The sequence below is a fragment of the Microplitis mediator genome, chromosome 11, assembly GCF_029852145.1.
Source record: "Microplitis mediator isolate UGA2020A chromosome 11, iyMicMedi2.1, whole genome shotgun sequence".
Taxonomy (NCBI): Eukaryota; Metazoa; Arthropoda; class Insecta; order Hymenoptera; family Braconidae; genus Microplitis; species Microplitis mediator.
Genome location: NC_079979.1, coordinates 16771162 through 16792337, shown reverse-complemented (window position 1 = coordinate 16792337; position 21176 = coordinate 16771162). Strand labels below are relative to the sequence as shown.

The following is a 21176-nucleotide window of genomic DNA, read 5'->3' as shown; positions in this document are numbered from 1 at the left end:
AAGTAAATGAATAAAGACCATTTTAAATGCATAAAAAATATCTAATTAATATTTTTTAATCGTAAATCAAAGCAATTTTGTCTTGCTTTCCAAAAGTTAAAATTAAAATAAATACTGACTGCGTATTATTTATACGCATAGGCATGTTTATAAATTAAAAAAATAATATAGAAATTTTAAACTCAAAAAATAAAAAAACTTTGATAAAATAAATAATAAAAAAATAAATAAATAATTTTAATCAGTATCACTATCAGCATAAAGATAATCAATAATTTGGGTTACGTTCTGTTTGATCTCTTCCATCGATATCCTATTCATTTCTTCACGAATGTCAGTACTCGGAAGAACTGATCGATTGCAGGGAACTTTTCTCCAGCCTTCGCTAAATTCATCGCATAAATCAGATAACATAAACTGCTTTGATGAATCAGCTGGATATTCACTGAATTCATCTTCACTAAACTCAGTCTCATTGAAACTGTTTTTTAAAAATGAATCTTGGAATAGTTGTGACGGTATTGAATTAATATCTTGGCTCGGAAGCGAAGGTGGTGTGAAAATATTGTCCATATCTTTTAATTTTCCACTCAAGTCCAACGGTGATTGTCCTCCATTGTCGCTGTTGATGTCGTTAGATTTCATAGAAAAAATTCGTGAATCATAAGGAAATAATGAATTTAATGAACTAGAAGACTCAAGTTGAGTGGCATCATCTTTAGCGTAATCGTGATCAAGACTTGAAGACAATTTTATTGACAAAGTATCTTGAGTAAGGGGACTTACAACATTATTATTTAAATTCATTCTCAAAAAATCTTGAGTGTTTTTACGAATGGGTGAGATTGTTATTAAATCAGAATCATCTTCTAGACTGAGTTTTTCAAATGACTTATGAGTTGAATCTAATTTTTCAAGAGACATAGACTCGCGCAAACGTTGACCAGCTGGCCAAGGATATTCTGACGAATCAAGTGATTCCGTTAATGAAGCCGACTCTAAATCAACTGTCAATATTTCTTCATTCCCATCATTCTTCTCAGCGTTCAAATTTTCATCTGCTTGTGTCAAGGGAGCGCCATCCAAATCACTTTTATCTGCATCTCTGTCCCATATATAAACCATAGGATTGTTTTTAATTCTTTCCATCAAATCTTTTGTCAATGGCGAGGGTGAGCAATCTGGTTTCATTAAACTTTTGGCAGGCTCAGTGTCTGAATCGACCATTACTTCATTTGCAGCTTGAGTAACAAATTTTAATAATCTTCTGTCATCTCGTTTTGTCGGTTCTAATTTAAATTTTTTAGTCGGTGTTTGCGGGTCATCGTTATCATAACAAGTATTCAATAGAACGTGGGTAGAACCGTGAATTCTTTTTTTTCTCGGTGTATCTGGACAATCATTTTCTTTATCATCTGGATGATATGGATTTCGTAATTTTAAATTATCATCAACACTCTTCAGTGGTTGCAACATTTTGTTGTCAGTTTTTAAGTTGTTTGTACTGTAAAAATTTGACTCGACATCATTTTCATCTGCTTGCGTCAAGGGAGCGCCATCCAAATCACTTTTATTTGCATCTCTGTCCCGTATATAAACCATAGGATTTTTTTTAATTCTTTCCATCAAATCTTTTGTCAATGGCGAGGGTGAGCAATCCGGTTTCATTAAACTTTTGGCAGGCTCAGTGTCTGAATCGACCATTACTTCATTTGCAGCTTGAGTAACAAATTTTAATAATCTTCTGTCTTCTGGTTTTGTCGGTTCTAATTTAAATTTTTTAGTCGGTGTTTGCGGGTCATCGTTATCATAACAAGTCCTCAATGGAACGTGAATAGAACCGTGAATTCTTTTCTTCCTTGGTGTATCTGGACAATCATTTTCTTTATCATTTGAATGATATGGATTTCGTAATTTTGAATTATCATCAACACTCTTCAGTTGTTGAAACATTTTGTTTTCAGTCTTTAAATCTTTTATATCATGAGAATTTGACTCGAGATAATTTTCTATGGTTGATACTTGACTGTGAGGGACATCAAGTTTTTTAACACAAGATAAAACTTTATTAGAAGCTTTAAATGCTGCTGGAACTCTTGAATTTTTTACTCGAGTTCTTAATAATTCCTTGGCGAGTGCACCTGTGACTTTCTTGTCGCCTGTCCTATTACATAAAAATAAAAATAATAAGTTTTAGAAAAATAAATTTAATTACTCTCAATATACTCTCAGTATATCAATCTACTGTCCCTACTGACAACTTTCTATTCTTCTAAATAACAAGACAGGAAATTAGTGACAAAGAATAAAATACCAGAGTTCCCGCCCTTTACTTACTTGTAGCTCCCTTATATATTTTGCGTAAAAATATTTTTTTAATTTTACTGTACAGCTAAAAAAATAAAATGAGAAGACGAGAGAGAATTTTTTAATAGTTTTTGATTCATAAATGTTTAAAAAATAACTTTTATGAAAGCTAAATTTTACGGAGGTTGGACACGATAATTTATCCTCATTGATATAGAAAATATATGATTGACAAGTATAATAAATGTGTAATTAAATAATACTGACATCAGACAAATATTTAAAAGTAAAAAGAATATTTGCAATTTTTCATTTGCAATTTTTTATGATACTGAAGTTATTTAATGTCTAATAATTTTACTGTTTCTTTTTAAAACGATAAATTATCAAAAAAAATTGCACTTATAGTTTTGTTAATTTTCTACACGTGCATATTTTTAGTTTTTTTTTTTTTGCAAATGATTTACTAACAGAAAATTGTTAATTGCCAGTTGACTTAAGGATCATTAAAATGAGTGTGATCATAGCAGGTATGAGACAAATTTTTCATTATAATTAAACGAATAAAGCAATAAAAAATGTAAAAATGAAAAAAAAGCACACTGATTTTAAAATTTTATAAATGCGCATTTTTTTAATTTATTCGATTTACATTTAATTCACTGATTTCAAATTTTTTTAAATTGTAAATTGTCATGATCCTGAAGTTAGCAGACAGTTAAAAATTTTCGAATCTTTATTTTAACGACTTAATAAAAAAAAAAAAATAAATATAAAAATATGCACATGTAGAAAATTTAATAAACTATAGGTGCAATTTTTTCAAATATTTTTTTAAAAATAATTTCTGGTTTAAAAACAAATCCAAAAATTATTGGTCGTCAGCTAACTTCAGTATCATAAATTGTCAACTTCTTTCACATTCATATCATTGATAGTAGTGATGGGCATACTTAAGTACATTTGTATCTTACGTACTAATTAAGTAATAAATACTTTGATAGATAATAATTTTTTTTTTGTAGAGTAAAAATATGTAAGTAATTAGTATTTCGAACAAGTACTAAATACGACATACCGAAGTACTTAGTATTTTATTTATTATCTAATTACAAATACTTTTATACTTGATACTTTTAATTTTTCCTAGTACTAAATACAATAGTATTTAGTATTTGATTATTCAATTAAATAAGAATACTTTTGTACTCATAGAACGGTTCAAATACTAAGTACATTTGTACTGAGATTATAAGTTGCATTTAAGTATTAGATCATTGGTATTTCTAACAAAAAATAATTAAAAACTCCGAGAGTATTTTTTAGATTGACTATAGAAGTTAAGCCAATAATAAATGGAAACGATTCAACTTATTAACTCTAATAAAACTTTTTATTTAAAATTTTATCTCAATAGAAAAAAGTTTTTTTTTTTTTTTTAAGAACTCGTAAAGAAATGATGTTATAAAATTTCATATAATCATTTTTGCACAAGTATATAAAAACGATTGATTAGATTACTGCTTGAAGCTGAAACATAAACCGTACGCGTGCACTTATTTGAACTAAACAGTATAAATTTGACAATAATATATTTACATCATCTAATGAATAAATTTGACTATTAAAATCTTAGGAGTGCAATAGTATATTTAAAAATTATAATTTTAAGTCTCAATCGTCGTATGTAAAGTTCTGGTAGTGATAGAATAAGTAAAAATTTTTTTTTTAATAAATACTGTGGCAATTATAAGTTATAATTACAATTATGCTTAGTACTTATATAAAATTTAAGTAAAAAGTACAATAGTCTTTAGTACTTACTACAACTTTCAAGTACCAAGTACAATGTATTTAGTATAGATAAATCATAAAAAATACTAAGTTACAAACTATTTAGTACTTTTTATGTTTCTGAGGATAAGTATTTTTTAGACACGTACCAATAATTAATTTGGATTTCAAGTCAAATTTTACTTAAATACTCAGTATTTATTAAATCCTATTTTGCCCATCCCTGAATTGATAGAAATAAATTTTTTGGATCTCTGTTACTTTCCGTATGAAAATATTTAGTCATATTAAAATATAATATCTTTAAATACCTAACAATATTTCCCATAAAACATGGAATCCCAAATTTAACAAGAGCTTTTCCTTTGAGCTGTTTTTCTGTCAAAAATGGGTACCTCACTTTCAGCAACGCAATTTCCCTTTGTATGATATTGTGCCAGTTATCACCAGTTGGAACTCGAACAATAGCTTTATTAATCCACTTGTCAACAAGATTGAAACACTTATTGTTACACTTAACATTATTTTTAAATTTAAATTTTGATTTTATCTCATCAACTTCATTATTATTATTATCATTAGAACAGCATGCACCGGGCTCAACTTTAACAGCCATCATTTTGTTATTACAATTTAAATAATCACCATTCATTATTTATTAATATTATTAGTTTATTAATTAATCATACGTCGTGCAAATTAATATTGTTACAAATAATCCAACGATTGTCTTTAAAAATCTTTTACTTACGTCGTAGATTAATTTTATACTTCACTAGTCCTTTGTCTTGTAACAAAATACGCGTTGACAAAAAAACAGTTGAATGTTTTGAATTCTCGTAGCCATCTTACGGTTAGCGGGAAAAATATTTTTAAATATTCCAATAAAAAAAAACATGAGGGTGAATGTAGCAGATATGAGACAATTTTTAAATTACAATTAAATGAAAAAAATAAAAAATTTAAAAATAAAAAAAATACACATACTGATTTTCAAATTTCATAAATGCGCATTTTTTTAGTTTCGTTCGATTTACATTTAATTCGCTCATTTCAAAATTTTAAATCGTCGGCTACATTCACACTCATAAATTAGCGAACGTTTAATAATTTTTGAATTTTTAAAAAACGATGAATTATTCAAAAAAAATATTTTAAAAAATTGCACCTGTAGATTTTTAAATTTTCAACATGTGCATATTTTTAGTTTTTTCATTTTTGAATTGAATTGTTGATAAAAATCAAAAAATTGTAAACTGTCGGCTAACTTCAGGATCATATAAAATAAAACTAAACTAAAATAAAAAAATGCAATTACTGATTTTCAAATTTCATAAAGGCGCATTTTTAAAATTTTATTCGATCTACATTTAATTCAATTATTTCAAAATATTTTAAATTTTAAATCCTCAGCTACATTCACACTCATAAATTAGCGCGAGTTTAATAATTTTTGAATTTTTGAAAAACGATGAATTATTCAAAAAAAATATTTAAAAAAATTGCACCTATAGATTTTTAAATTCTCAAAATGTGCATATTTTTAGTTCTGTCGTTTTTAAATTGAATTGTTTAAAAAAATTAAAAAATTGTAATCTGTCGGCTAACTTCAGTATCATATAAAATAAAACTAAACTGCAATAAACTAAAATAAAAAAATGCAATTAATTTAAAAAAAAGTACAAGTAAATTATTGAGACAGAAGTAAAACATAAAGATTTTTAATTGTCATTTTTGAAATAAAATATTTAAACTTTCAAATAAATAAATTTATAATAAAAACTAGAACGCAAATAAATTTTAAATTCTAAAAACTTATTTACGTTTGCATTTGTAATAAAAGATCGTTAGATAAATCTAAGCCAGTTAGCATGACTATCTTACACAAAGATCATGTAATGAGTGTAAAGTTATAGGAATCAAGAGTTCTGAAGAAGATATTAAATGATTATAAATCCGTGAAATTTTATTTTATTTATTTCTTCATTCTATTTATCCTCCATCTGCTTTCTGCGAACAAAAGGGTAAATAAATTTAAAGATGATTCTTAAAGATTGTTAATTTATCTACCCTGCGGTATTTTACGTAGAGGTAAAAATTTTAAAGAGGATATAGAACCCCCAGTCAAGATCATAATATAGATCCCCACCTTTCATACTTTTTCCCGTCTAAGTTTGAGAAAAGAAGCTGGTAGTTGGAGATCCTCGAGTTATTTCATTACTCCCAGATCTGCGCGTCGACGCGTTAGTTCTAAATCCTAAATTTTAAAAAACAAGTTTATTATTTATTTAAATTATCTATGGGTTTCTTAAATTATTTAAATCAAAGCCGACTAAAATTATTTTATCACAGATATTTATTTGTTTTTTTATTATAAATTTTAATTGATTTGGTACCAAAATATGAACAAAGTGAAAGTGATTGTAAGAAAGTAAATTAATAAACGTTTTGAATTTCAAAAAATGATAATTTCAGTAAAAATGATTAGTTATCAATAAAGTTTATAAATTTAATAATTATCATAAATTAAAATAAATTTTTGAATTTAAATTAAATTATAATGTGAGTGTCATATCTCAATTAGTGTGTCGGTGATTTAAAAAGAGTGTCGAGTGTTAAAAAATAAAGCTATTGAAAATCATGACTTGGATTTTGATAGAAAGAGACTTGAGTAAAAAATTAATCTGTAGCTTTGTATATTTTTGTATAGTTAAAGTTGTTATTAAAATAATAAGGATAAAAAATATTATTAAAATAAACAAAATAAAAAGAACACGAGAGATGAGACACGTGCGAAGTATTAAGAGCCAGTGAACGGGAAGCAGGTTGACATACCAGTTTCCATTTTTTATTACACCCTTTAAACATACTTCAGTGAATAAGTTTTTTTAAAAAAAACTTAAGAATGCCGCGGACTTCAAGATCTCTCCAGCCAATCGAGGAGTCCAACTCGGCAAAGTCCAGTGAGTTTAAATTATTTTTATTTTCTGTTAATTAACATTAATTCTTACCCATTTAATCATTTCTTCACATTCTTTCATTTCCTTAAAAAAATATTTAAAACAATTAATAATAAAAATTATAAATTTTGACGTTTAATTTATAATTTTACTTTTTTTTTATATATGCAATCTATTATCTCATTACAAAAGTAAATACTAATTACCTCCGGGTTTTGATATCTTGCGCTAATTATTATCTTAGCATACATATTATTTACTGTTTACTTTCTCTTTTTGTTTTCACGGAAGTTGATTGTTTTTATTTATCACAATCTTATATTAATATATTATTATTACTTATTTTTATTAATACTTAAACTCTCTTCTATCATGTGAACTCGTGCGAATCTTATCGATTCCTCAATTATTTTAAATAAAAGACAATATAAAAAATTGCTCTATAAACTAAACAATTTTTCTTGGTACTTTCAACGTCTTTGATTTTTATTATCAACAAAAAAAAAATAAAAATAATAATAAATATAATTCGTTTGAAAGTAAAATATGAAATTTATTTCATTTATTTACAATAATGGAAACTATTGAAGAAAGTTATTAAAATTTAAATATTAATATAAATAATAAATCTTAAGTAATTAATAGAAACCGAGCAGGGCCAACAATTTCTTCCGTATTAAAATCTAAGAGTTTATTTTACCGTTAATCCATCAAAGTTGACATCAAAACTTACATAAAGATAAGAAAAATATTACCATCTTTTATATTTTTATTCATACTTATTTACTATGTAAATTAAATTAGAAATTTCACCACCGATCGGTTGCTGATTCTTTGTCATACGCACATACGCGTATCAAAGTCTGAATAAATAAAATAATGGACGTAATGATTGGTCCAACTAGCCAGTGAAAACGATGCCATGTTCCGTTAATACACAAGACTTTCTCAATAGTCTAAGGCTGTTACTAAAGATCATCTTCATAGGCACGAGAATATTTCAGCTATAACGTTTATTTAAACACGTGTGAATCGCACTCGACTATAATTGTGCGATCTCGATCTATAATTACTTTTTTAATCCATCAATTCCCCGTAACTTGATGACATCTGAATAATTTATAATTACAATATATAATTAACTTGTAATTTCTAGTTCGCTGAAAAAATTAATTCACATTAGTTATTTTTCATCAGAAAATCTTTCGAGGCGTGTCTATAATAATTTTAATGCTGTGTTTCTATTTCAGAATATTAATTCATTGTAATATATATAATTTACCAGCCTACTTTGCAAAACTTATTTATTATAAATCAATAATTTACTTTTTTTACTTTCAATTAGAATTTATGTTAATGAATCCTCATATCTTACCATCAAACTCTAATTTATTATAGAAAAAATTTATTTATCGCAGGAAATCTCTATCAACATTTTTTTTGTTGCAATATATAACTTTTCATCGCATCGCGAAGTTAAAAATGAATCTTCCAGCGGAAATCTTAACAATCTTCTTTTTTTTTCTATTAATTATATATTTCACACTACTTGTATATATATATCTACAGAATAAATTAATATAACGACCGGTTATATTTGATTTCCAATCGACTTTCTTGTAAATTAATCAAGTCGCATCTTGCACTCTGGCAGACCCTGATTCTTCTGCAATTATTTGTAAAAATTATTTTCATTACTTTCTGCCGGCTGTTGAATTTAAAAAATTTTTAATTATTAATTACACTTGAAATTTTTATAAAAACAATAAAATAATAATTACGTATAAAGTGCATATCATGATAGATAAATATGTACATATATATGGTGTCCATCGATATCAGATAATTATTACTGAGAGCTCATCGCAGTCATCAACTCATCATCACTAATAGCATAATATAAATATCATTATTTGTGATTATTACTTGTAAAGATAAACATGTAAAGGTAAATTATACCCCAGCTTGAATGATCATGAGAACTTTCAGGTCCTCTCGCAGTCCAGCTGTTGCGAATATATTTTTTTAGCTTTGAACATTTATATCATAAATTAGCTTGTAAGAAGTATTAAATTTTTCACTTCTCCTGACACTAATGCGGCATTTGAATCGTTTATAAAGAAACGTGAGATTTGCTTTGTACCAGACCCTAGATCCAAGATCCCAGATGCTAAACGTCATCTGTGCCCAGTCTAATCTTACATGGATTGAACAAGGACAATAAGATCCTGACATGATTAATCATTACTCTTTTCTCAACAATAATTCATTCGTCATCCTAGATCATTACGCATGATCTCTTCTTCTGCTTTCAAATTAAATGTGTATATTATTTATTTTATTTTTTTTTTTTATAACTCCAGCGGCAGCATTATTATCTATTGTAAGAAAATAATAAAAAACATATATTTGAAGTACTAAAAACAGACTTGAATGTTAATTATTTTGAAAGTTTAGTTTACGCACACGGGTCACGATCGAGCTAGATCCATTTGATCGGCCACCACTACTGGTTCCTTGTATTGTTTTCCGGAATATTGAGACCAATTTCTCTAGTCATTGCCCAACAAGGCAAGACTTCTGGTCGCTAAGAAAAGTAAACTGAGTCTTTGTCAAAAATATTAAAGCTTCTGGATTTATTTTCAATCCTTAAAAGGCATCTGTTAAATTATAAAGAAGTGACAAAAAAGTATAATAAAATAATTTAGAACTCACGTAACTAAAAATTCCGATACAAAGGTTGACTCGTACGTGACTTCCTGCGGCATAATTCAATTTTAAAGGGGACTTAACTTCTGTGACAATGGTTGCTGAGTTAGCAGGCATTCCGATTGTTGTCAGTGCTAAAGACAAGTCATCATCAAAGTTGTCAGTAGTGTCATTGTCTTCTGATACAGAGGTCGATTCAGAATCACATAATAAAGATAAAAAAAAAAGACCGCGATGGATTAGAACAGCAACACGTGATCCCATTTACACTGTTCTAGATGACCGAGATTGTTCGTACATAAATAAATCTAATAAGTGTTTAGAAATAGCAATAAGTGCCGTGAAAAGTCAAGCAATCAAAGAACCTGAAGAGCCTTTGTACAGTGTCGTGAACAAACCGCGAAAATTTACCGACGCGGAAGTCAGTCCTGAAGAAAAATCAAGACAAGAAATATTATCTAAGCAGCGAGAGCTTCACAAGTGGCTCGAGTCTTCATCTTCAGCAGCTAAAGAACAGCTCGAAATGAATGAAAAGCCAGATGATCCTTGGGCCGCTCCAGGTATTTCTGTTCCTCGCGGTGTAATTGGAATTGTCGGGCCTTACGGTCGCGCTTACACGAATCCAAATGAAAAACGTGAGTACATGCTTGAAGAAGAGCTAGAAGAAATAGAGGAATGTCCAGAAGATATTTCAACTGCTGTTGATTCAATTGATGGGAGATATAGAGATAAAAATGATAAATCTGCATATGATGATGACAAAGACAGTCATATTGTTAAGAAGGAAATAAATCGCAGGCCTAAATGGAGAGTTATAAGTGAAGTTGACGAACAAGAAATAATAAAAGAGATAACGATGGATAAAGAAACTAGTCTGGATAATCGGGATAGCGATGACATTGATGACATTTATGGTGACAAGCTGCCTAAATATTTTTCAAAAGACAATTATGATAACGGTAAGAATTATATTGGAATAAATAAGAAAATTATTTATGTTAATATAAAGTGTTAGTACTTTTTAACTCAATATGCAAGTCGTATTACGGTACTAGACACAGTGAGCTGTATTCCTTAAAAATATGTAAGTACCGGTAGAATAATTCGCGCTACGCATATACAAAACACTGACGTGCACTCAATCATTTAATACTTACATACATTGTTTGTGTATGTTAATATTCTGAAGGTATTTCAGGTGAGAGATTAAATGTTATGAATACTCATTACATGTAATTTTAAAAATATGTCCATCAAGATGTAGGTGAATTATTTTAAATTAAAGTTTGTAGCTCAGTTTCTTATTTATATCAGCACTTTCGAATACATTTAGGCCCTTTTTTAATTAATTATGAATTGTACTTTCTCCTTAAAAGGGATAATTTACAACACCGATTTTTTTGGGTTTATTTAAAATTAGGGAAAGTTACATTCTATAAATAAATATATTTTTATCTTAAGGTATAATAAAAAGAGAGATACCGCTTGACCTAAATCATTTAAAATCTCGGGTATTTGCCGTAAAAACTCAAGCACTTTCTTTAAATATTTGAATTTAGATCTGAATAATCGAGTTGTTGGGTAATAAATTTATGAATGAATCAATAGATTGTCGATTAATGGAGACTATTAGCGAATAAATTGATTAGATTTGTTGATATTTGGATCGAGCAATCGAAAGATGACGTGGATGATTGAGTTGGATTGTTGCAGTAGAGATTTTAAAGCAAATTTTATTCCGTTACGACATCTGCCGTTACGTATTAAGCGATTTAGTGTCGTTAGACAGTAGCCAAGATGATGATAATGGTCCAATCATGACGTACGTGCATTTGAAATGCTATCTAACAGCATCTTCCTTACTTTTGAAGTTACAGTTAGAATACAATCTGCTTCTCCATTGGCACGTGTTTCTTTTAATTTTGTTTTATGTATCTACTGAAACTCTATATGTATATATTTGAAATTTAATCAAGATATATATATGATAATTTTATATTTTACTTTAAATTGATACCCGTTTAGTAATGGAGTCATTAATTCTTGATCAGCCAGTTAAATTGATGGACCAGTAAAAAAAACGACTTTATGGGAGAAAAAATTATTTTATATTTTTAGTAGAAAACCTGGTGACTTTAATGCTTCTCAGTGAGTTTTATGACACTGGAATAGGAACGTCGGAGTCTTATAAAAAATTTTTTGTGTAGTTTTAATTACTTAATACAGCTAAAAATTTTTTTTTGTTTACATGAAAAGTGAGTGTTTTATTTTATAATTGTTATATTTTTTTTAATTATGTGGTTTATTTTAAGTAAAATTTTTGAATAATTAACATTAATAAATTATACTATTAAATTGTCATATTAATAAAAATAAATAAATCAAATCTGCCGGGCAAATAAATAAATAATTTTTGACAGTTAAAAAATTATGTCATAAATAATTAAATTTGAAGAAATAATAAATTTTTGTCATTAATCTACAGCTAACTAGACGTTTTAAAAACTCGAATTTTTTTATGGCCAATCATAAGTAAAGCTACAGAACTACATATTTAACTAATTAACATTTATATTTACAATAAAATATTTAAAAGCCATAAATCTTTAAGAATTTTAAATATTTAATTACTTTTATCATTTACTAATTGACAGAATTGTTTGGTTAAAATTTGAAATTTATGGCGCACAGATTTAAAAAATGTTCATTGTTTTCGGTAAATGATTTTACTTTCATTAAAAATTATTATTATATATAAAAAGACTAGGAAATAAATCAAAATTCCTTATCTTAATATATATTACCATTAATCAGTTTAAATATCGAGCCATGTAATGCATTACATTGAACGGATATGTTGAGTTTAACATGCTTTCTTTCCTTGAGCAATTTAATATGCAGGATTGCATGTTAATTATTATAATTTTATTAACATAATTAATTATTCTGTGACGGTGCGTTAAATTTCGCGCGTACAACAGCAGTACATTTTATTTGATTGATTAAGTCGCGTGATATTTAAATAAATTATTTTTATTTTAATATCTTATTCCTCATGATTTATTGTCATACCAGTTATTTAAACTATGTTTAATTAATTAATTATTAATTTAATGGCAAGTCAACGGGGGACGACTACTGGAATTTTTATGTTAATTTTATTTATTAAGACTTTTTTAATTAATATTTTATAAGTAATTACTTAATCAGAAAAATGAAGTTTAATTTGTAAGAATTATAATTGTAAATAATAATTTTTAATTCTCAATAATTAGTACTTATAAAAATTTTCGTTTAAATTTGAGGGGGATAGCCACTGTGGGGATCGAAAAAATAAGTGATTTTCGAGAATTTTTTTGACTGGAATAATAAAGGAATTTGGGGATCGGGTTTTTTTTTGTTTTATAAAGTATACATTGAAGATAATTCCCCTAATTTTTCATTAAAAAATATCATGTTGTTACAAAGTTATAAGCATTTTTGTGGAGCAACAAAAAAATTTCCCCCACCACGGTGTCATCTCTAACTCAAAAACGGATTATCAGAAACAAAAAAACCAAACGGCGTTGTAATCTGTATGCATGTGGTTATCGTTGCACATAGGAGGTTTTGAAAATTTGGATTTGAAAAATAATGGCGACATATTAAAAATTTTCTCATTTTTTTGGATTCAAACAGCCCTAAAAAATCTTAAAAATCAAAATTTTCAAAATCCCCTACGTGCAACTTTAGCTACTGAATAGACGAATACGAAAAAAAAAAAGTTGCGAATCGGTTCATATTTATGAAAATTACAGATGCCACCAGTTCAAAAAAAGTAGTTTCCAGAAAAATGCGTTTAAAGTTTTTAGTCGATGCAACGGTCAGTTGACGTGCTGTCACAAAAATGACTATAACTTGAAAAATATTCGGAATTTTCATATTAAACTTTAGATACATTTTTTTGAACATATACACTTTGATTTAAAAAAAAAAAATTTGTTTTTTGAAATTTCACAGTGGCTATCCCCCTTTAAACAAATTACTGGATTTTATTAGCGAGTTTGAATCAGCCAAAAATATAAAATATAAATATGATTGTAAATTAACTTATTTATAAACTTTATTTCCACATAATTTTTCATTTTAAAGTCATAACTGTCATACAAATTGGAATCACTGTGGATTTTATTTTATATTAAATAGTATTCATTATTAGCTAACAGTTATTTTAAAAATCTGAATTTTAATTCCAATTTCTTTTTTTTATGTATAATTATTTTTCAAATACGTGAAATTTCATAGCAAGACTTTGAAAAGATCAAAATTATCAAATACTAATTAAGTTTTTCAAAAAAAAAGAGTTAGTACTGTATTTAAAAAATTATTTAAATTCAAATCCAACTCAAAATCTGAAATCACTCCCGATTTTTTAGTGTAGTAAACTTGGCTCTGCGATATCTATAAGATATCAGTTTTTGAGCTCTTTTTTGACCTATCAATAGATTTTGACCAAAATTCTGACAAAATAATGAGAAATTTTTGACATAAAATTATTTTTAACAGAATATTTAAATTATAAAAATAAAATTTTGGGCTGTAAAAATACTTACTTATAAAAATTTCAAATTGATAAAAATTTGTATGCCATGTAAATATATAAAAATATATAAAAAATAATTTCTATTACTCTCCATACGCACTTACATTTTAAATTTACTTGGTATTGTAAAAATTTTTCAAAAAGAAAAATAGCTACCGCATGACAGCATGCATGTAATGTACACTCATATATATATATACTTATTCACTGCATCAATTTAACGGATTCACGAGCATGTATATTATATTTAATCTATGGATATATTTTATTAAATAAATTTACGAGCATCAGTAATGAATTTATGAGATTTAATATTTTATTAAAAAAAAAAAAATATTCAAATTTATATAATTTAAATAAAATAATGTAATAATTACTGTAATTTAAGATTATATCGATTGATCGGCTCTGTAATATTGATAAAAAAAAAAGTATAATTATTATCGAGACGAATTGTTCATGGATGTGTGAATTGAGATTGAAGAAAGTTGTTGTTTAACGATACAATTATTTGACTTGATAGTTGTTAAGTCGTAAATAATAATAGGAACGTTGATTTTATTTCATGGATCGTATCTTGTTCCTTTTTATTATAAATTTACGCCTTCGGGCTTTTCCTTTCATTTATCTAGTGTATTATTTTAAATTATATATCCATTTTTCAGCAAATAATGAACCCCACGATCGCGACAGCTTGAATGAAACAGGAAGTACGACAGGTGGTACAACAGAAGGGAATCCAGGGAATAGCAGAGATAAAGCTGGACCTAGTGAACCAGCAGATACCAATCAAAGTGCTAAGCCTACTTCCACAACGGCACCATCTAGATCACTAGTTTCTAGGATTCTCGCGCGCGCGAGATCTCCTGATGATCTTCTAGATCAACCAGAGCCTTAGTAATTTTTTTTTATTAAATAATTCATATAATACTTTTATAAAGACTTTAAAATATGAAAATTGTTTACTTATAGTTCGCAACTATGGATCGTCTTATCAAACGTCTATGGAGAACTGCTGATAGTCCTTATGATGGCACTTTGTCTAGCCGAAGTTATGGACACACCAGTGCAATTATTAAGTCTTCAGGTAAATAAATGATAATTTATGCTTTGGTATGGAGAAATAATATAAATGTAGCGTAAATAAATTTTTGAACCGCGTATCTAGACACGTGTCCTGAAAGAGACTCGTGCTTGGTATCTAATCACTCGATCGCAACGCGAGATTTCTAATTCGCTTGTACTTGAGAAGAAGTGAAATCGCGGTGAGGTAAAGGCGTTGGTCTTTAAATATATACTTATATATTACAAAGTACTATTGTTTTTTAGCTATTGTGTACTGGATAGTACATATATTATTGTTAAACCGGAAGTTTGCTTCTTGATTATCTTTAAAAGCTTTAGTCTCTAGATTATCACTATCGTCTTCCGGTCAACAAAATTATATTAACATTTTTTTAAATAATAGAGAAAGTATGAGAATTTTTTTATACATAAAAATTATCAATAATTGATTAATTAAAATTTAAAAAATTTATTTCTGTACTAATATCCTTAGATATCAAAATAATTCTGCGGTTTAATGTCCGTATAATATGTAAAGTAGTCTAGCGCTTGGTTAATTTCATGATAATAATTTGTCATGGCTATTTACATGCTTGGAATTCGTAAAATGGCCTCTGTGGTCAACAAGTATATTAACTTATAATCTAATAATATATCAAAATAACAAGATTATCATCTAATGTGATCCAGCGCTCGTTAAATAATTAGTGAGATTTATTTTGCAAGAGTAGAAACAAAATAAGAATTTAAATTGGCGAATGTTGTAACATTTAACTTCAAAATTATTGATAAAAAATTTAATCAACGAATAACGTATACTTCATAAGAGAATGTCGTGACCCATTATACTTATTACCTGCACTAGACCTTAACCGAGACCTTGATGGTAAACCGAGTTATGTTACTTATTTTAAATCGTTACCAAGAAAGATTGTTTGTTTTTTTCAAAATTATCATACATAAAAAAAAGCTTTCTGAGCTCGAAAACATTATTTGTTAATTTTGAGCTCTTCGAGCTTCTTGAGACAGATCTGATTAAATTTGTAATAAATCGGTCTCGAAAATTTCGAGTTATACAACAAAAACCACAAAAAAAATCGGTCTGTCAGATGACCCTGCGGGCCATCCCCAAAACTTCCCGCTGTTTTCGAGCTCTTTGAGCTCGAAAACTTCGTCGTGAATACATTTTCGAGCTCTTCGAGCTCGAAAATACTTTTGTTCTCCGTTCTTTTCGAAAAAAACAGTTTTTTACCATTTTTTCTCCAACGATATCTCTCAAACGAATAAACCGGTTGATCAAATTTTGAATTCAATTTATCGAGTCGATTTTGAGATATTTCAAAAAAACTAAAAAAAAAAAATTTTTTTTAATTCTTTCGACAACGGTTTTTCTTGAACGAATGAACCGATTTCGATGGTTGAGGTGGCATTCGACGCGGCTTATAAAGCTCTAGAGCCCAGTCGATTTTGGGATCAATCCATCGAGCACATTAAAAGTTATCCAAAAAAAACATTTTTGAAAAAATTTTATTTTTGGAATATCTCTGAACGAGCCCTACCGATCAAGCTCAATTTTCTCACGGCTTCAAGATATTGACAAGCCGCTTCGAATGACACCTCAAAGTTGAAAATCGGTACGTACATACACACATACATACATACACTCGGACATCATCTTGAAATTAGTCAGAATAGCTTCCTAAGACCTCAAAACGTCGACATCTGATGAAAATTCGATTTTCGCAAATCGGACCGAAACCAATAACTTCCCGAATTTTTGAAAATTTACAATTTTCTTAGCGGGAAGATAAAAATTTTTTTTCATTTTTACTTTTCGAGTTATTTAGAAACTACTCGACCGATCAGACAAAAAAAGTTTACACACGTGCGCGCGCGTCTGAAAAATAGTCAGAATAGTTTCCTAGGGCTTAAAAACCTGGAGATCTGATGAAAAATCGATTTTCGAAAATCGGACCGAAACCCATAACTTCCCTTGCTATGAAAATTTTCAATTTTTATGGCGGGAAGTTAAAATTGAATTTCATAAATTTTTTTTATTTATTACAGAGTATTTTCTTAATGTACCTCTACGTTGGAAGTATTATCGTAATAATAAGTATTTACCTGTGGGTACTAATCGACAGTTGCGGAAATTTATCAGGTAGCAGAGATGATATCGAACTTGGTGGCACGTCGCTCACTAGATTTGGTTCGCTTAAAAAAGCTCACATTTCACGAGCAAGAACTGCACCAACTAGTTTTTATATACGCGTTGGAGCCTTACGTAAGACAATCAACTAAAAATATCATTTATTGATTCAATTTAATTTAATTTTATTTTATTTAGTGTTTGGTCTCGCAACTTTAGTCTTCAATGGGTTAGAAATGGCAATGCACTCATTGATGCAAGGAGCTGAGTGTCTTAATGATATAGTTTTTGTTCATCCGGCTCTTCACGGAATGTTTACATTTTTACAAATGCATTTTCTTTTCGTTAACTCACAGGTATAATTAAAATAATGAATCATAGTCATTAAGACACTGTTGCGTATAAATACACGTTATTTGCTCTGTGTAATTAGGTGTTGGTAGAACGTTTTGGATTAGCAGCGAGATTCGGTTTCATTCATTTAGCAGCGACGAATGTTGCTGTCTGGGCGCGTCTCGTTATTTGGGACTCGGCTTTAGAATGGACGTACTTTGTACATTTAGCTCAGAGAGGTCAAGATAAATCATCTTCTTTGAGTCTACGAGGGCTTTCTGGATCCCTTACAAGACACACTCGCGACATTTTAGGTATTTATATTTTAATAATTTATTTATCTTGTTAATTAATTTAAAAATATTGTATTTATCTATAGGACATTCTTCAGAATATATCATAGGTAAATACCAGCCAATTTCAGATGAAAAAATAGCCCAGGTAGTGACTCTTCAAGAATGTTTAAATACAAATACACTAGGTCAATTATGGACGTCCAGTATGTCATTTCTTTACCCATTTATTGTTCAATTTAGGTGAGTAAATTGAATAAAGTAGATCACTTGTACTAAATATTAATTCAGGGATGGGCAAAATAGGATTTAATAAATACTGAGTATTTAAGTAAAATTAGACTTGAAACCCAAATTAATTATTGGTACGTGTCTAAAAAATACTTATCCTCAGAAACAGAAAAAGTACTAAATAGTTTGTAACTTAGTATTTTTTATGATTTATCTATACTAAATACATTGTACTTGGTACTTAAAAGTTGTAGTAAGTACTAAAGACTATTGTACTTTTTACTTAAATTTGATATAAGTACTAAGCATAATTGTAATTATAATTTATAATTGCCACAGTATTTATTAAAAAAAAAATTTTTACTTATTCTATCACTACCAAAACTTTATATACGACGATTGAGACTTAAAATTATAATTTTTAAATATACTATTGCACTCCTAAGATTTTAATAGTCAAATTTATTCATTAGATGATATAAATATATTATTGTCAAATTTATACTGTTTGGTTCAAATAAGTGCACGCGTACAGTTTATGTTTCAGCTTCAAGCAGTAATCTAATCAATCGTTTTTATATACCCGTGCAAAAATGATTATATGAAATTTTATAACATCATTTCTTTACGGGTTCTTAAAAAAAAAAAAAAACTTTTTTCTATTGAGATAAAATTTTAAATAAAAAGTTCTTTTAGAGTTAAAAAGTTGAATCGTTTCGATTTATTATTGGCTTAACTTCTATAGTCAATCTAAAAAATACTCTCGGAGTTTTTAATTATTTTTGTTAGAAATACCAATGATCTAGTACCTAAATGCAACTTATAATCTCAGTACAAATGTACTTAGTACTTGAACCGTTCTATGAGTACTAAAGTATTCTTATTTAGTTGAATAATCAAATACTAAATACTATTGTATTTAGTACTAGGAAAAATTAAAAGTATCAAGTATAAAAGTATTTGTAATTAGATAATAAATAAAATACTAAGTACTTCGGTATGTCGTATTTAGTACTTGTTCGAAATACTAATTACTTACATATTTTTACTCTACAAAAAAAAAATTATTGTATATCAGAGTATTTATTACTCAATTAGTACTTAAAATACAAATTTACTTAAGTATGCCCATCACTGATATTAATTATAATTTTTTTTTTAGTTTAATTGCAGCAGCGGTGACATTTGTGATGGGTCAAAATGTCGGTAAAAATCGTTTTTCTCATAAACAAAAATTTCACAGCGTAAAAGACTTGACAGGAAACACGCGAGTGGGCTGCGATGGAGCAAGTAAAGGTCTTTTTCTTGGTATCCTCAGTATGACAGCCGGCATCGTGGTTATTCTTATTTTCCTTGTCGTACGTGAAGACGAAAATTTTCCACCTGCAACACTGTCCTGGCTTACCAGCGGAACACTCATAGGAATTTTAAGTTTGAGTGGAGTAATGACAGCCAGTGGTCTAGTTCAAGTGCGACAAATGTCAATAGTATCGCGAGCACCTGCCTCACTGGACAATATTTTATCTAATGTAGCTATCTTTGGTGTTCAACTGTACTCGATATTTACTGCAGTTGTGTGCGCTTGTTTCTTGGCAACTGTTGACAGCGAACACGAGACAGACAGTCGCGGTCGGCATATTATGCTTCTGACAGCATCAGTACTACAGCTTGCTCAGTGTTTTGCTCAGAGTACATTGATAGCCGAGGCTTCCAAGAGGTCGTGCATCACTCGTTTTCAAATGATGACCAAACCAGCACGTCAAGTCGTTACATTTTTGTTATTTAGCAACGCCGTTCTCTGGGCTTTTGATACAGTCGTCACTCAAAATTGGATATCCCAAGAAATCCAACTCAGGTTCTTTGGTGTACTGGCTTGGGGAATTATTTCACGAATTTGCGTACCATTGTTAGTATTCTATAGATTCCATAGCTGTGTTCTATTGTTAGAAATTTGGAATAAATGCTACAGAACTCCAAGAGGCGAATTACCACTTAACTGACGGCACGTCTCGTCACAACGTTCAAGGTGCGAAACTAAAATTAATAATTCTACCTGTTTATCAATTAACTTATCATGACTTTTTTTTTCCTCACCATTTTAGACCTCAATCAAACAAACATCGCGCTCACAAAAAAATAAAACAAGTAACACTGGATTGTCCCACCCACCGAATGCCCAGTGGTCTTACTTGCGATCCAAATCCTCTTTTCATTGACGACTCGATTCATTACATCCATCCGTACATAGACAGCGCAAGTTGGCTGTATCTAGAAACTGAACCAACAATTTATCCGTCCAGTTCAAGAGACAATCAGTACCATCGTCATTGCCGACATCATCATCATCATAACCCACGTCATCGGCGGATTGCTAGTGATCCAGGTGGACTGATATATCTTCAAGACACCAGCTATCGTAATCACTGCAATTTACATCATCGACGTGGATTAAGTCTCAGTGGTAATGGCGTAATTACTTCCTGTCTAGATGAAATAATTAGCGAAGAAGCAAATGAAGATAATTATTGTCAAGATGAAGCTGGACAGAAAATACCGACTTTCAGAAAAGTGCCATGGCATCACAATTTGCACATGCTCAAAACTAGACAGACCTAGTTTTTTATAATACATTTATTTATATTTTATAAAAATCAATGGCACAGTAATTAATTAATTAATAAATTAAAATATGTCCTTCTATAAACGTGCAATATTAAATATAAGTAAATCATGGCTCTATTAATGTTTATATT

General features: G+C 28.7%; 2 protein-coding genes and 1 long non-coding RNA gene across 3 annotated transcripts; 1 reads left to right on the top strand and 2 right to left on the bottom strand.

The window, feature by feature from the left end:
* Nucleotides 1-12: 12 nt before the first annotated feature.
* Nucleotides 13-4846, bottom strand: LOC130677511 (uncharacterized). Its single transcript, XM_057484284.1, has 2 exons — nucleotides 4413-4846; nucleotides 13-2164 (listed from the first exon to the last, which is right to left on the bottom strand). The coding sequence occupies exons 1-2, from the start codon at nucleotides 4751-4753 to the stop codon at nucleotides 238-240; spliced, it is 2268 nt and encodes a 755-aa protein (XP_057340267.1). The 5' UTR covers nucleotides 4754-4846; the 3' UTR covers nucleotides 13-237.
* Nucleotides 4847-7719: 2873 nt separating this feature from the next.
* LOC130677036 (uncharacterized) lies at nucleotides 7720-9903 on the bottom strand. Its single transcript, XR_008991515.1, has 6 exons — nucleotides 9777-9903; nucleotides 9528-9648; nucleotides 9021-9439; nucleotides 8843-8947; nucleotides 8437-8769; nucleotides 7720-8221 (listed from the first exon to the last, which is right to left on the bottom strand). It is a non-coding gene; the product is annotated as an uncharacterized LOC130677036 (long non-coding RNA).
* Nucleotides 9751-20662, top strand: LOC130677033 (proton channel OtopLc-like). The gene is made up of 9 exons (XM_057483561.1): nucleotides 9751-10729; nucleotides 15018-15249; nucleotides 15325-15439; nucleotides 17485-17701; nucleotides 17765-17922; nucleotides 18000-18213; nucleotides 18279-18435; nucleotides 19586-20449; nucleotides 20526-20662. Exons 1-8 carry the CDS (start codon nucleotides 9865-9867, stop codon nucleotides 20421-20423), a joined length of 2796 nt encoding a protein of 931 aa, XP_057339544.1. The 5' UTR covers nucleotides 9751-9864; the 3' UTR covers nucleotides 20424-20449; nucleotides 20526-20662.
* Nucleotides 20663-21176: the final 514 nt, after the last annotated feature.